Source organism: Dipodomys ordii, unplaced genomic scaffold (genome assembly GCF_000151885.1).
Source record: "Dipodomys ordii isolate 6190 unplaced genomic scaffold, Dord_2.0 Scaffold5, whole genome shotgun sequence".
NCBI lineage: Eukaryota > Metazoa > Chordata > Mammalia > Rodentia > Heteromyidae > Dipodomys > Dipodomys ordii.
Window position 1 is genome coordinate 19,821,337 of NW_012267221.1, and position 17,144 is coordinate 19,838,480.

At 38.3% G+C, this 17,144-nt stretch overlaps 1 protein-coding gene across 1 annotated transcript in view; it reads right to left on the reverse strand.

The window, feature by feature from the left end:
• Abcb11 (ATP-binding cassette, sub-family B (MDR/TAP), member 11) overlaps positions 1 to 17,144 on the reverse strand; it is a 91,576-nt gene that overhangs the window by 34,384 nt on the left and 40,048 nt on the right. Inside the window, exons 9-16 of the mRNA XM_013027336.1 lie at positions 16,400 to 16,513; positions 13,276 to 13,386; positions 11,142 to 11,267; positions 8,627 to 8,830; positions 5,905 to 6,075; positions 5,216 to 5,417; positions 4,376 to 4,445; positions 2,023 to 2,122 (exon numbers count right to left, since the gene is read on the reverse strand). Coding sequence (XP_012882790.1) covers positions 2,023 to 2,122; positions 4,376 to 4,445; positions 5,216 to 5,417; positions 5,905 to 6,075; positions 8,627 to 8,830; positions 11,142 to 11,267; positions 13,276 to 13,386; positions 16,400 to 16,513 — 1,098 coding nt within the window. The remainder of the gene's footprint in view (positions 1 to 2,022; positions 2,123 to 4,375; positions 4,446 to 5,215; positions 5,418 to 5,904; positions 6,076 to 8,626; positions 8,831 to 11,141; positions 11,268 to 13,275; positions 13,387 to 16,399; positions 16,514 to 17,144) is intronic.

Consider the following 17,144-nt stretch of genomic DNA (forward strand, 5'->3'; position numbering starts at 1 on the left):
ATTGTGAATTCATGTGTATGGCATCTTAATGGGTTCAAAGTTGGAATTTTACTGAAGACAGTTTGAAATTACATCCTACAAAATGAATGTGCTTAAAATTGCAATGTTCTTTGACTTACTTGCTCTGATTACTCTTAAAGCCTGGGTCTTATTTAACCATGGAAACTCAAACTTTCATTCTAGCTTAAAAATCTCCAATATCCTACTTGCTATTGTCCTCCATGACACTAAGTATCCAAGGTGATTCAACAAAAGTAAGATGTGATAACTAAGCTTAAGTTTAGGAAATAATAAGACAGCATAACTTCAAACAGAGCTCAGTAAGAAAAATGCCATGAACAGATCAAATGTAAGGCTTATAGGGGATTGAAAAAGAGTATCAGCCAGGGGCCAGTGGCTCATGTTTGTAATCCTAGCTACTCTGGAAGCTGAGACCTACAGGAAAAAATTCGAAGTCAGCCCACACAGAAAAGTCTATGAGACTCCATCTCCAATTACAAACAAAATGCCCACTAGAGGAATGGCTCAAGTAGTAGAGCACTGGCCATGAGCAAAAATACCTGAGTGGGAATATCAGGACTAGAAAAGGAATGGAAGAAGAGGTTGGGTGACTGCCTTTGGTGGAAATTGGTATCGTTTTCAACAGCAAGACACAGCATCCTTATGAATGGGCTTTTTATAATTCAAAAGTTTTGGCCACACTTATCAAATACATTTGTAGATCAACTATTTTGCCAGTTTTATTATCATTTAAGCAACGACTTTAAAATTAGAGTAGAAAATAATTTGGTTTTTTTTTAGCTTTAAAAGGATACTTCCACATATACCATGGACTTCTATGCCTCCACCAGAAAGAATGACATTACCCCATTTGTTAAGAAATGGAAAGACTTGGAAAAAATTATGTTAAGTGAAGTAAGCCAGGCCCAAAGAAACATAGGTCCCATGGTTTCTCTTATTTGCAATAACTAGTATAAACGTGGAGGACAAGCAGAAAAGGTCAAAAGCTATGTACGTATGACCATATAAGATGATGTTAAGTGAAATGAACCCCAAGATAGGGACACAACTGTTCTTTTCTTTCTTGCTATTGTTTCTACCATCTTTAAAATGTAGAGTGTGATTTTTCTTGTTTCTTTTGTATGCTCTTCCCCCATGGTATAACCCCTGTTTTCACTGTATTTGATGCCGGTGCTCTGTATCTTGTATACACATTTTTCTAATTCAGGGAGGGGAAGGGAAATAACAAAAAAAAAAGGATAAGGATACAAGTTGACCCAGTGTAACAATGAGATGTACAAGACATTATGTTGAAAATGAACTTTACAACTTGGGGTGGGGAGGGAGGAGTTGGGGAGTTGAGAATGAAGGGATGGATGGTAGGGGATAAACAAAGGAGGAGGTAACAATGCTTGATAGGAAATGTACTCATTACCTTACTCAAGTTACTGTAACCCCTCTGTACACTATTTTTACAATAAGAAAGCATAAAAAAGGATACTTACATATAAGTAACTACTTTTTTTTGCCAGTTTTGGGGCTTGAACTCTGAGCCTGGGCACTGTCCCTGAGCTTCTTTTTGCTCAAGGCTGACACTCTACCACTTGAGCCACAGTACTGCTTCCAGCTTTTTCTGTTTATGTAGTACTGAGGAATCGAATCCAGGGGTTCATGCATGCTAGGCATGCCCTCTACCACTAACCCACACTCTGAGCCCTAAGTAAATATTTTCTAAACACATATAATAAATACCATTTCTATGTTTAGTAGAATTGTTCATTAATAGCTCAACTTTAGTTAACATGTATTCTTCACAAGAATTGGATAATTTGTGTTTCTTTTTTATAATTGAGTAAAATATAGGGCTTGCACTGGGTCCTCGTGTTCCCTCTTGTATTTCACCTGACTCCGTGAACCATCACAGATGTACACATAAAAAACACAAGCACTCAGGTAGTAAAGGCATCTCAAAATCCCAGGAGAGACTCCTTCCACTGCCCCCACAGTTGACTGGTACCTGACCTTTGTGTCTTTGTAAGTAGACTTGTGATCTACAACAGTCATTGGAGGTTCGTGTGCCAGCTGAGAAAGCTGAGACCTGGAGCGTTGCCGAATGGAGGCTCTGTAAATAAAGAGAAAGACACAAGAGTCTGTAGATGGTTGGGCAGGTTGGAACATGATTCCACTGGTGTCCAAGCTTTCACTACATTCACATAAACACAAAGGTCTGATAGGTCACATGGCAATGAAAACAGGGAACTTCCAGGTTAGGTTTGAAAGACCTTGTCTTGGGTCAGAATGGATCAGGTTGATTGCTATGGGCCCAGGGCTCTGAAACTGACCAACCTAGATTTAAGTACAACCAGTGAGGGAGAAAGGAGAACGTAGCTGTCCTACACTCATTAAAAGTTGCCCAGGGCTTGAATATGTGCCAAGTTCATGATTCTGCTAACTGCTACCATAGCAAAGAAAATTGTTCATTGCTTTTAGTTACCATTCTGGTTTAGGGTACACATTGGATCTCTTTATCTCTGTCTCTGTCTCCATCTACATCTCTATCTCCTGTCTCTGTCTGTGTCTCTGTCTGTCTGTCTGTCTGTCTGTCGTCTCTCTCTCTCTCTCTGTGTCTCTATTTTTCTCATGTAAGAGTGAAAAGAGAGGAATGTTGCATTCAAGGAGACATGCCTTAACAACTCTAGCACACTGTAGATGGAACTAATCACTTTGCTCCCCTGTGAATTTATTCATCCAGAAAACATTAGATTACAACAAGGTAGTAGCTGTGACTGCTCATCCAGGCTCCCGAGCAACAAGTCAGCTTAATTATATAACTTGACACCCTGCTCTTTTAGTGGCTCTGCCAATCTGTCACCCAGGTTCAACACTGAGCATTTATGTGAAGTCCTCCCCCTTCTTGTTCTTGTGCATGAAGGCTTTTCTCAAGTGTCATATGATTGGATGTGAAACCACTCCCCACCCCTCCTCTCTGTCCCCAGAGTGACCTCTGGGATACTCCCATTCCTTCTTATCTGGCCTGTGACTGTAGTTATTCCTTTGAATTAGACAACTAATGTTAGGACATCTTTTCCAGAAGGTGAAGAAGAGGTGGTATCACCTAGAGCTAGACAAGGTGCAAGACAGAGATAAGCCTCAAGGTCATGGATCTAAAGCCAACTCACAGCAATAGTTACCAAAGAAGGAGTATGAGGGGAAGAAGGAGTATCATGACTAATTCTAGTATTATGACTAGTACTTGTACCTTGCTGTTCTGAACATGGAAGCCTTACAACAGTGTCCTCTTAGGTTTCTGCTACTTTAATCTTATATTTCTTAAGTCCCACTCTCTGATATCATCCTCCAAACCATTCTTCCTGCCTGACTTAGGTTGTCATGAGACTATGAGTACTAAGTGTGCTGGGAAAACACACCTGCCAGGGCCCAGTATCCAAGGTTTCTTGTCAGGCTTATCAAAAACACTGGAATAAGATCACATCATACCCTTTTCTGAAACAATATATCATCTTCTCTTTCCCCTCTCAGAAGCTCTGTACTATTTTTTTTACTACAAAGAAAAATATCTAATTTGGTGACTAAACATTGTAAAAAACTTTTTTCAGTGAAACTCTTAAACTAGGATGAAAGATTAACTTTCCAGTCATGCTAATACTTCAGTGTTTTGAAGGTAAATACTTACATATTGATCTAGAGAAAAATCAGCATGTCATTTAGAGACATTCTCTTTTAAAACTAAGAAATAGTTTTATCAGACTGAGGAATAACTTGACTTACTCTGAGAGCAAAAGTGTTTGTATTTCAATTGCCTCTCAGTAGTTAAAAAATGGAGCTAAGTGCATGAATATGATCTTCATAAAAGACAGTATCTCATACTGCACTTAGCTTGAGTGGGGAAAAGACTACAACCAGATTTTTATGTTTTTCTTTGAGAAAAGTAAAGGTTTTACAATGTAGGTCAGGTTGTCCTAGGTCTCACTACATAGCCCAGATGAGTCTCAATTTTGAGATCCTCCTGCCTTGGCTTCTTGAGTCCTGGGATTACAGATGAGTGCTACAATACCTGGGAAAACTGATTTTTTTAATCCCCTTCCTAAACTCCATAAACAATCTTTTCCCCTGAGAAGCCTCTATCATTTAATCTACTCTCAAATAGTTGAGAAGCACATATGAAACAAAATCCCTATGGAGACACACATTCATTATAACAATGAAGCTTTCCTCTGCCTGTGCTTACTCCAAAAAGCCTGGGAATCTGAGTAAGGATTTCCTTGTTGTGTCTGAGACAAGGCCTGAGGATCAGAGCAACAAAAGCCTCCTAAAAATACTTGTAAACTTCAAACTGTCACATGGTTGAGCTCACCTCAAACTATCCTGGTAGCCCCCTCTGCTGAAGGTCTGCTGGGGCACATCGTCTTTGGTTGCATCTTTTCCTATTCAACAAAACAAGAGCCATTCTTTAGTGTATTCAACCACCAGAGTCATATTTAGATAGAATTATTTACTGAGCTTTCCTAGAATGTAGCTACAATATCTGATGTCAAACATTCTGCTAACTTTATTGCAATAAGTAAAATTTGGAACTTGTCCAACACATTTTTTTCAAAAAAAATCAAAATATTTAATACAAGTAAGTCATTTGAGATATATGCTAGACCGTTACCTTTATAGAAATAAGTATATTTTAATATGAATCATAAACACACAAATACAAATCACAAATACCTTTATAGAAATAAGTATATTTTAATATGAATCATAAACATACAAATACAAATCACAAATACAAATATTAAATGGTGAAGAAAGTTTAGAGAGGTTGGTTAATTTAGCTTGGGATAACCATCAACTTTGAAAGTTCAGATTGATAAAGAGAAAGTAAATTTGGACCTAAAGTGTTTGCATTTGAAAATAAGTATAAAACTTTTTAGTCATTAATGAATTTACTCAAACACTCTGGTATGCAGGACATATTCAAAAACTTCTACTATTTGCAAAATTAAAGAAAAGGAATGGAATTGAAAACTAGAAGACCATGGGTTTAGCTCTATGACTTGATCTAATATGTTCCTGAGCTTCAGATGTTTTCTTTACCATTTATATAATGCCTGCTAGACTACAAGGAGAAGAAATTGGGCATTGAAAGCCATAAATTACTGTTTGGGTTTAAGATAGGGTTCAGGGAAAGGAAAGAGGTACTTGCCCTGCCCATCCTCTTTACGGAGGGTTCGATCTCCTTGGCTTTGCAAAGTCACTAGTGTGAAGTAGATGCCTTTCCTTTCCAACAGTTCTTCATGGGTTCCTCTTTCCACAGCTGTGCCATGTTCAAAACCAATGATGACATCTGCCGCTCTGACTGTGGATAGGCGATGGGCAACTGAAATGATTGTGTGCCCGTGCTGAATCTGTAGGAATGTGTGGCACCCCATTAAACAAGACTGAAAGATAGATCGGACACTGACCTTCAGATCACTCAAGAATCTACAAGTAAGTCACAGCCCTAGATCCTGTGCATATACTTAAATAGGCTGTGCAGGCTTTAGAAAAAACAAGAACAGCTTCTTGTAGCCAAAAATCCCATCACACATTAGTCTAGTCACCACAGTTAATCCACAGTATAAAATAAGGTGGGGAGATGTTTAAAAAATCATGTTAGTCTTAACAATAGTCTAAGAATAATATTTTACATGCACAGCTATTGAAAGCAAATCATAGCCATGTTCTGTTCAACATGAGGAGGAGTTTAGTCAGCTGATACTTTGCAAATGATTAGATTGGATACAAGGATCCATGGAGAATCACATCTTGTCCCTCCCCAGGAAGCAATCTTTTCTGCAACAGTGCAAGCACTTCCACACAGACCTTGAGAATGAACTCAGACTTTCCACAAACCTTATTCAGTGCTTCTTGTACCATGGATTCACTCTCATTGTCCAATGCTGAAGTGGCCATGTCCAAAATGAGGATCTTGGGATTTCGGATGAGGGCTCTAGCAATGGCTATTCTTTGTTTCTGGCCACCGCTCATCTGGCTTCCTCCTTCGCCAACCAGGGTGTCAAATTGCTAGGAAGAACAGGATGCTGGTCATCAGGGAGATGAGGATGGCTCACAATGAGCCAGTATGAGATTTTTTCTAATTTCTTCAGCAAGCATGAATTTCCACAGGGCCAACTTTTACTGAAAGAAATACCACTTACAAAACAGATGATCTAATCATTCACATGCAAGATAAAGACAATAATTTATGATTTCATTTCCAGGTGCACTGAGCTTAACTTCAAGTAAAAATTTCCAACCAAAGTAAAAGTTCAGCAGTCTGAAAATATAAAAGCCATCTTAGAAGACTGAAGTGCATATCAAGTCCTTGTCACCTTTCCCTTAGAAAACACAAAAAAACATAATGCTGACAGATCTATTTGTGAATGAAAGCTCAACGGAGCTTTTTAATCATATAACCAAATACAGTGCAATATATAGCACCATATAACCATGGATAGCAAATGGTTATAGAAGATCTCACAGGCCTCACATGACATCAGCATCTAACAATATGGTTCAAGTTGTTAGACTCTCATCTTGCTCAGAATTAGCCAATATGATTTGAGCTCCTAACACATGTAAAGCATGGTGCTGAAATTGTGTATGTATCATTTCATATAATCTCCAGAAATACCGCATGAGGAAGATACTGCTGTTCTCTATAAGCTGAGAGTAAAGAAACACTGGCCAAAAAGAGGTAGAATAGTTTGCAAGTTTGCAAACTTGCAAACTCATAAGGCTGGTACTTAGAGAAGTTGAACTTGATACTGAGTTGAGTCTGATTCTAGAGACTTATACTTTTCAACCATTAGGCTACAGCATACTCATAACTGCAAGACTATTCATAACAGTAATTTAGAAATCCAAATATGAAATGTCCAAACTCATTGGCTCAGATGCCCAGGACCACCTGTCTCTCCTGCTTTTGTGTTGTACAATTTTGAGCAAGTTATTAACTTCTTAGAACCTTAGTTCTCCATAAATCAATCAGGATTATAGTTGCTACATTGAAGAAAACATTTGAGCATTAAATGTGTCAATGAATATGAAGTGCTAGAACAGTTCCTGGAATGTAGTAAGTTCCACATGCATATCAGCTATCAATAATCCTCATACTTAGCAGACCATCAATACCAATGTATTGTGTTTTGTGTGTGTGTGTGTGTGTGTGAGAGAGAGAGAGAGAGAGAGAGAGAGAGAGACTGCACTTGAACTTGAGGTTTTAAGTTCTTGCTTTGCTGTTTTGCTCAAAGTTGGTACTCTATCATTTAAGCCATACATATGCTTTTGGCTGGTTTACTGGAGTCTCTTGAGTTTATCTGCCCAGGCTGGCTTTACTCAGCCTCTTGAATATCTAGGATTATATGCCCGATGAACCACCAGAGATTGTGTTTGTCCAAAAATTGTGTTTGTAGTAGTCATTATGACAGAAATATCTGGGGAATTGTTTTAAGACTCTTTGCTTTTTCTTCTTCTTTGTTAGTTGTGGGCCTTGAACTCAGGGCCTGGACATTGTCCCTAAGCTTTTGCGCTTAAGGCTAGCACTCTACCACTTTGAGCCACAGTTCCAGTTCCTGGGGAATTGTTTTGAATACATGAGATGCTGTCTTAAGGACATAACATATAAGCTGTGTAAGAACAAAAGAACTAAAGAATAATGGTAATGGTTGTTATGGTTTGGATCTTAAATGCTCCCATGGATGAGTTACCAGCCTGTTTGTAATTGGACTTTGGCTTTAACTTCTCTATCTCTGTCTCTGTGTCTCTATCTGTCTTTGTGTCTCTGTCTGTCATGTTCTCTCTCTCCCTCCCCTTGCCCCCAGTCTCTTCCATGGCTTTCTGGCCACCGTGAAACAGAGCACTTTTGCTCTGCCCACCATGCATCACCATTATATTCTGCCTTGCATCAGGCCCAACAGCAAAAGTGCTAGCTGACCATGAACCTTAGTGAGCATTTCTTGAGTTGTTTATCTCAAGATTTAGTACAGTGACAGACAACTGACTAACACAATGATGAACATAGAGAGAGCATTGTGCCTCATGTATATTTTAGATACATTCTTTTTTTTTCTTTCATTTTTTGCCAGTCCTGGGGCATGAACTCTGGGCCTGGGCACTGTCCCTGAGCTTCTTTGTGCTCAAGGCTAGCAATCTACCACTTAGGCCACAGTGCCACTTCTGGCTTTTTCTGAGTAGTTTAGTAGAGATAAGAGTCGCATGGACTTTCATGCCAGGTCTGGCTTCGAACCACAATCCTCAGATCCTACCCTCCTGAGTAGCTAGGATTACAGGCTTGAGTAACTGGCGCTCTGCTAGACACATTCTTACTAGATGGAATAAGGAATTCTGTTTCAAAAAGAAATTTTAAGAAGAAAATTCCCCAGTTTGGTAGATTTTCTATATATAAACACCTATTCAGAAGAAAAATGTAAACTCTTGGTACCCAAGCTTGACATTAAACATGACGTTAAAAATTTAACAACCCAGAATTTACTCAAATGAAGATGTGCATTTTCATGTAGCTTTGTTCCTTCTATGAACCCCAGGTTTACCATGGAGTACAGGCTAGGGATACCTGTGGCAGGTTCATGATGAAGTTGTAGGCATTGGCATCCTTGGCAGCTCGCACAATATCTTCCATTGTGGCCTCTTCCCTGCCATACCGGATGTTTTCTGCAATAGTGGTAGAGAACAGAACTGGCTCCTGTTCCACTATTCCAATCTGATTCCTCAGCCACTGGACATTAAGAGAGCGGATGTCATGGCCATCCAGAGTCACCTAGACAGTGTGAGAGCAACAGGGCACTGCTTTGAGCACTTTAAGATTCTAAGTCCTACCATGAGGTATATTTAACCACTGGGGAGAAACATAAAGACTGACAAGATTGTTATAGAACAATCCTTCGTAAAATGTAGTTTTTGAGTGAGAATGACATTAGCTGGATGCTGGTGGTTCATGCCTGTAATTCCAGTTACTCAGAAGACTTTGATCTGAGGATCATGGTTTGAAGACTGCTCAAGCAGGAAAGTCTGTGAGACTCTTATCTCCAATTAACCACTAAAAAGCCAGAAGTCCAGCTGTGGCTCCAGTGGTAGAGCACCTCTTGAGAAAAATACTAAAGGAAAGTGGCCAGGCTCTGTGTTCAAACTCCAGCACAACAAAACCAAACAGAAAAAGAAACAAAAATCAGAAAACAACATTAACAGACATTAAGTTTAGCTAAAGGACAATTCATTGTAGAGACACAAACAGGTAATGTCACCTAACTAATTCTACTGGCACAAGAATGGATACATTTTTTAATTCCTTGATTATTTACCATGCTTTCAATATTTTAATCTTTTAATGTATGACCCAAAAGGGACTTCAACAAAACAATAAAAAATAAACAATATACCGTATCTTGTATGTTTGTTTCATAGAAGCAGATTTTAGTCAGATTCATCAAATAACACTGTGTGTTCAAAAACCATTGGACAAATATGGTCAGATAACCAATGTGCACATGTGAAAATTTGGAGGGATGGGTGGTGTTGGGATAGATGGGGACAGAATGAGGGAAGTGGTGACATTGATCAAAATAAATTGTAATCATAAAATGATATGTTGAGTCTAAACTATACAACTAGTTAAATAAAATAAAAATTAATTGTTTTTTCAAAATCAATTGAGAGTAAACAAAAACACAGTAAAATCTTAATATCTTATATTAAAAATTCAACATATTGGGGAGGGCAATGAAGAAGAGCAAGAATATAGGAGGAATGGTGAGCAAATGCAGTTATTATATTCAATGTACATCATGTAAAGATTGGGAGGGTAGAATGGGTAGAATGGGAGGGAGAAATGAGGGAGATCAATGGAAGGGGTAACACTGATCAAGAAGAATTTCACTCATAACCTGACTTACGGAATTGTAACCTCTTTGCACAACTACTTAATAATAAATGGTTTAAATGGTGATTTTCAAAGATTTAGAATACTAGGGTGACATATAGTAAAGAATGCCAAACTGAGAAAGGCATGTGTGTGAGAAGAAAGTTCTGAGCTGTTAGCCCAACTAGTGTAACACCATATACATCCTGGGGAACTTATCATATCCATGAAGGAAAACAAGGCCACCTCAAGGCATCAGCTGGAAGCCGACGACCATAATTCTGAGGCAGACTGCAAAGAGCAGGAGCTTTGTCATCCACACACCTAGGTTCAAGTTGTGGCTTGGTCCTAGCTACAAGACCTGAGCAGGTCTCAGTCCCTTTGGCTTTTCCTTTCTTGTGTGTAAAATGGTCACAGACACTTTTACAGGTCTTTGTGTAAGAGAAGAATCATTTGTATGTGACATCTAGCATAGCATATGATAAATGTATGATAAAGCAATTATTAGTATTACAATTCTTTTAGTTTTGGTCTATCTTTCCTCAAATAAACACAAGGAAAATAAGACAAGAAACATTTGTGAAATTATGCATTCAAAATGATGTGTGTGTGTGTGTGTGTGTGTGTGTGTGTGTGTGTGTGTGTGTGTGTGTATTAGTACTGGGGGCTTGGGCACTGTCCATTAGTTTTTTTGCTCCACTGCTTGGGCCATAGCCTGACTTCTGGTTTTTTAGTGGCTAATTGAAGATAAGAGTATCATGGACTTTCCTGCCTAAGCTGACTTTGAACCATGATCCCCAGATCTCAGCCTCCTGAGTAGTTGGGGATTAAAAAGGGATAAGCTGCCCACATCTGACTTAAAATTTTTTTAAACTTTTCAAAACAATAATTAAGGACTGTTCCCTGTAGATTTCTACCTCGTTTGTATCCTCAGCATTTGGAGAACTTAAGTAATCCATGATGATTTTGTTACAATACAAAGGGGTGGGCCCGGTTAGTGACTCACCCAAGAAGTGGCAATACCAGTTTTAATGTGCTGGCACACTTAATGACTCAGAAAACATACTCAGCTAGTCATGGAGTACTGTCACCATGCAGAAAACATATCATGTGGATGCAGGTTATGCATGTGCCAGGACTGTCTCAGTTTGACATTGTACTATGATTTGAACTTCCTAGTCTCCACCCATTGAAATTTCTGGAAGATACATACCATGCCTTCACAGGCGTCATAAAATCTCTGAATGAGTTGTAATGCTGTACTTTTTCCAGCCCCACTGGATCCCACCAGAGCTGTCATTTCCCCTGGTTTAATGACCATGCAGAGGTTATTTAAAATCTGGAAAAGAAAGAAAATGAAAACTAAGTGAAATAAGCCACACCCAAAGAAATATAGGTTCCATGGTTTCCCTTATTAGCAATAATTAGTATACATCTGGGATAATCTTATCAGATAAACAGAAAAGCTCAAAGATTATGAATATTAAAAGAAAATTTACAAGTTCAAATTATCACTATAAATCAAACCTAGCAATTCAGGTGCAAGTTAGGATGCTTTGTAAGGAAACTATATGATTGTATGCCTACTTACGCCACCATAGTACCTAAGGTAAGGCTTCAGCATTTAGCAAAAGGCTTAATAGTTGTGGTCAATAAGTAAAATGATATGTGCTAATATTAGTAAAATAAACTTTAAATTTTTTGTTGTTGTTTTTTACTTTTTATTTTTATTTATTTATGTTTTATTGCGAGAATACTGTACAGAGGAGTTACAATTACATGGGCAAGATAACGAGTACATTTCTTATCAAGCATTGTTGCCTCCTCGTTGTTTCCCCTTCCTATCCCTTCCCATACTCCTCCCCTCCCCCCACTCAGTCCTCCCCCCCACCCCCCACCAAAGTTATTAAGTTCGTTTTTTGACATAACGACTTGTACATCTCATTGATGCGATGGGTCCACCCGTATCCCTAATTAAACGATTTGTTTTGTTTTGTTTTTGTCCATTGCGGGGCTTAAACTCAGGGTCTGGGCACTGTCCCTGAGCTCTTTTGCTCAAGATTAGTGCTCTACAACTTTGACCTAGCTTTCTACTTCCAGTTTTCTGGTGGTTAGTTGGAGATAAGAGTCTCATGGACTTTCTTGCCCGGGCTGGCTTTGAACCACAGATCTTAGCCTCCTGAGTAGCTAAAATTACAAGCATGAGCCACCAGCGCCCAACTCAAAAGTTTTATTCCAAAATCTATTTTAAACATTCTGGCTGGGCAAATAGCTCATGCCTATATTTCAGCTACTTGGGATATGGAGTTCAGTAGGATCATGGTTTAAGACCAGTTCCATGGTTCAAAGCCAGCCCATACAATAAAGTCAACAATATTCCATCTCCACAAATGCAGAGCTGGTTGTGTAGCTCAAGTGGTACAGCATCAACTAAGTAAGCCAGCTGAACAAATATAAGACCCTGAGTTCAATCATCAGTACTGTTCCTTCCCAGGAAGAACAAAAAGGCAGAATAAGTCTCATTTCAAAGTTAGTTCATTCAAGGAGAGATTCTAATTTTCTGTAACAGGGATTACCCTTATAGGTCTTTGTCAGGAAAACTGTAAATTTCCTTTACTGTTTGCCCTGAATAAACACCTAATACAAGACATGAAAGCAAATTTCCAATTCCCCTTCTTTTTTTATTATGAAAATACCATTCAGAGGGGTTACAATTACATGAGCAAGGTAATGAGTACATTTCTTATCAAACATTGCTGCCTCCTCCTTTGTTTCTCCTTACCATCCTTTCCCATCTCCCCCCCACCCCATCATCCCCCCGCCCTGCGCCAAAGTTGTAAAGTTAGTTTTTCGACATAGCGTCCACCTGTATCCCTGTTTACTCCCCTTCTTATTAAGGCTAGTGGAGTGAGTCTGGTGTATTACAGGTGGGAAGTAAGCAGCTCCAGACATCAGCTTCCCATGGCTGCTCATTACTACCTAGTTAGTGTGTCCCACCCTCTTTGTCTACAAGCAGTGATGATGAAGGCAGCTTCTTGTTTGCTAACTGCCTTGTCAACTATTTATCCTGTACTTAGAATGACAGGCTCTGTCACTCATTTCAACAGAGCCTTGTAGGGTTGATTCCATTTGAATGTCCTGTTAAGCCATGTTCCAATCAGAAGAATTTACACAATATAATCATTCCAAAGATGTGGTGTGTCACCTAAGAGGGTACAACCTTAGTATACTTACTTTTATTCCTAAAGCTTAAGTCAGGCTTTAGAAAACCAAACCATCCGGGGCCCTAGAATGAATCATCAGAGAATCAAATGTCCACTCCTTCCAGGGAAAAGGCTGGCACTCACCTTTACATTTGGTCTGGAAGGATAGCAAAAGGTCACATTGTGGAATTCAATTTCACCCTTGATTCGATCCAGCTTGTAACCATCCTCTGACATGCAGTCAATGGTGGGTTTCTGAGCGGAATAGTGAAGACATAACAAGCACACATGTTACATGTAATTTTCTGATCATCTTAGTGTGACTTAACTCATAAAACAGAACAGCTAGGTAAAACTTCACAGAGGTATTCTACAGATAGCATGCTTCTGCCTTAAATATTTATGAATAAGTGATAACAATCACTATTACTTATTGAAATATTAGTGAGATATTACATTACCATATATTGTTACAAAGTATGTTATACTAATGTAATAAATAGATATCTTTATTCAATTACTAGTGTTCATCTAGTTGTAACTATGAGATTATGTACATCAGTATTATATAATCATTTCTACAAATGTAGTAATAAAAAGTTATTGATATATAATGTATAACATCAATATATACTATGACTAACGTTTACTATAATAATTATATTACATTAGTCATGTTACTGAGATAGTGTTATGTATAAGTATTTTTAATGTGCTTTTTTCATTTACATAGTCACCATAATATAACTGGAAAGGTGATACGCTTATTTCTCAGATAAGGAGGTGGAAGGATCCCAGATTATTTCATACCTAAGATCATACAACCAGTCTACCAAACTAGGCTATATGTGAATAACCATTGCAGAAGATTAAGTGTATATAAACAATGCCATCAAACACTGTCAGCTTGCCCTTTATATCTTGAAATTTCACTTCTATTGTTAGCAGTGAACCTAATCTAAAATTCAGTCATTTTGACTAAATAGACAAGAGCAAGGACTCCTGCTATCAGAATACTTCAGATCGAACTTTTTCTCTATCCAGCAACCAGTAATAGAAAATCATCAGCACTGATCTATTTGAAGGTATGGTGTAATCTACTTTCTTCCTCTTAAGTATCTAATAAAGATCATAAAATTCTTAATGCCTTCATTTGTGTTAAGGGTCCTTTTACAGTCATAACTTCCTTTGAGCATATAACAACCTGTAGAACATGGTAGTATTCAAACAGATCAACATCTTTATGAAACTTCCAATAATCTGGCTTTACCAAAGCATATAGAAAGCAGGTTTTTCCAAGTTAGAATTACCATTATCAAGAAACTAACAATAACAAATGCTGACCAGGAAAACACTCTTTTACATTATTGGAATGTAAACTTGTTCAACCTCTCTGAAAAGCAGTATGGAGGTTCCTCAAAAAAACTAAATATGGAATTAATCTATGCCTCACCAATTCCACTCCTCCTGGTCCTTTATACAATAAGGCACCAACAATGCTATAGTAAAGCCACCAGCACAACCATGTTCATTGCAGCATTATTTACCATAGCAAAGATATGAAATCAGCCTAGATGCTCCTCAATGGATTGTGTTTATATACACAATAGAATTTTATCCATCCATTAGAAAACATAATATCATACTATTCATAAAGAAATGGAAAGACTTGGAAACATAAGTTGCATGATTACCCTCATTTGAGGGAGCTAGAATGTGCCTATGAATCTGGAAGGTACAAAAATGAATATAACTGAATTAACTGAGGTATAATAAACTTTACAGAGAGCTCAAATAATACAATTCTTTAGAAAGACTAAGTCAAAGCCCAACAAAATAAATACCAGGAGATGGGTACTTGCAAGGGGGCTGGGTGGCAAAAGTAAAGGGATAGAGGAACGAAGGAAGAAAGTGGGGATTCTGCAATAAAGAATTTATTGTATATCCCACAAAATTAAGAAAAATAAGGGAAGGGGTGGGTTGAAAGGGGGTAAAAAATGTTGAAGGGGTAACAGATTAAGATGCATTGTATACATACACTGCTTTGCTAAATGGAAAAAATCAAAAATATCCTACCAAAACAAAAAAAGTATCTTCTTCATATACATTAAATCTCATTGTTTAGCAAAACACAATTGTAGTTCAGGACATCCATGAGCACCTATAATTTCCAGGGCTTCTGAACATTTTTCCAGAGAAAAAGCATCAAGTTTTCACCTTCTCCCTGTTTTCAGATTGGAGATCCTACCTGTGTTTCCAATATGCTTTCATAGACTAACCAGTAAAATCCTAGCCAAGCTACCAAGGATCCTGCAAAAACTGGTAAAGACTTCAAGGTATATTAAGAAGATGAACCAGCCAAGCGTGGTATTTCACATTTGTAATCCAAACTTAAGCAGGCAGAGGCAGGAGAATAATCAATTTAAGGACAGCTTGCTATATATAAAGTGACCCTGTCAAAAAAAAAAAGCAAAACAACAAAGCTAAAAGATAACCCAATTGAATGAACTTGGTCTTGGTCTGAAAGCCTGGACTTTCCAATTCCTCCAGCTTTAGGCCCTTGCTCCTTCTGCCCTTTCTTCAGTTCACCACGTCCTTTCCCTACCTTAGAGGTCTGTCTTTCAAGGATTCCCTCCTGTCCTTATTTACCATGCACCCAACTAAAAGATTCTTCCCTTCTCCGCAGTCACATTGCTTTGTTTTAGAGACTACATTGGACTGAGCATGACAGGACATGATGTTGGAATCTGCTCACTTCTTTACTACTGACTCCCACTATGACTCCCAATGGGTCAATGGGTCATTATTGTCCCAGTTCACTGTTGCATTACTAGCTCTTAGTATTGCTTCTGCCTTATACTGGCACTTAATGATTGTGCATTTTTATGCACGTAAGTCTGCTCCTCATATAAATATAACATATTATATATAAAATATATATAGCTCCTTACATAAAGATAATATAATATAATATATAATATTATCTTTACAAATACATGCCTGCTAGGAGCCAGTGGCTCACACCTATAATCCTAGCTATCAGGAGGCTGAGGTCTGAGGATCACAGCTCAAAGCCAGTCTGGGCAAGAAAGTTCATGAGACTTTTATCTACAATAAAGCACCAAAAAAGCTGGAAGTAAGGCTATGGCTCAGGTGAGAAAAAAAAAGTTCAATGACAGCATTCAGACCTCCCCACCCAAAGAACAAATGCCTTAAGGATTCATTTCTACCCCACCTTGTTATGGCTTCACTTCTGGCTTTAACATACCCTGTCTATTGTCTCAAAGATGCTGTCAGCTGCACCACGTCCAGTGGCAAAGGCTTCCAAGCAAGATGAGGCCTGGCCAAAATTTATAGCTCCAACTATGATGCTGAGGAAAACCTGAAATGAAAAGAGATGTGGCTTTCAGGCATTTTCATCAGTCTGTAAATACACAATGCTCCCCAACCATCCTGGTAAATAAGTGAACTCAGAGATTTCTCAGAAGCTTTCTTCCAAAGAAGTTTGAAAGTTAAAGTATTGCATTTATCCTGCAAAGTATTTCTTCATAGAAATGAATTCTTTTGTTTTTTTGTTATTGCATACCTTCTACAAAGGAATAGAGATAAGAAATATAAGCAGGAGTATATCCATACAAAAGGGATAGAATCAAAATGTAATACTTCAATCTGTTATAAAATTAGCCTTGTCGTGGTTTTCTGACTAAAGGGTAACCTAAATAATAATAACAGGCCAGGTAACAGGGTTCAAGCCTATAATACTAGCTACTGAGGAATCTGAGATCTTCAGATCTCAGATCCAAGCCAACCTGGGCATGAAAATCTGTGAGACTCGTATCTCTGATTAACTATCATAAAACCAGAAGTGAAGCTGTGGATCAAAGAGTTGGAGCACTAGTCTTGAGTTAAAAAGCTCAGGGATAGTGCCCAGGGCCCTGAGTTCAAGCCCTACAACGGGCAAAAGAAGAAGAAAGAAGAAGAAGGAGGAAGAGGAGGAGGAGGAGGAGGAGGAG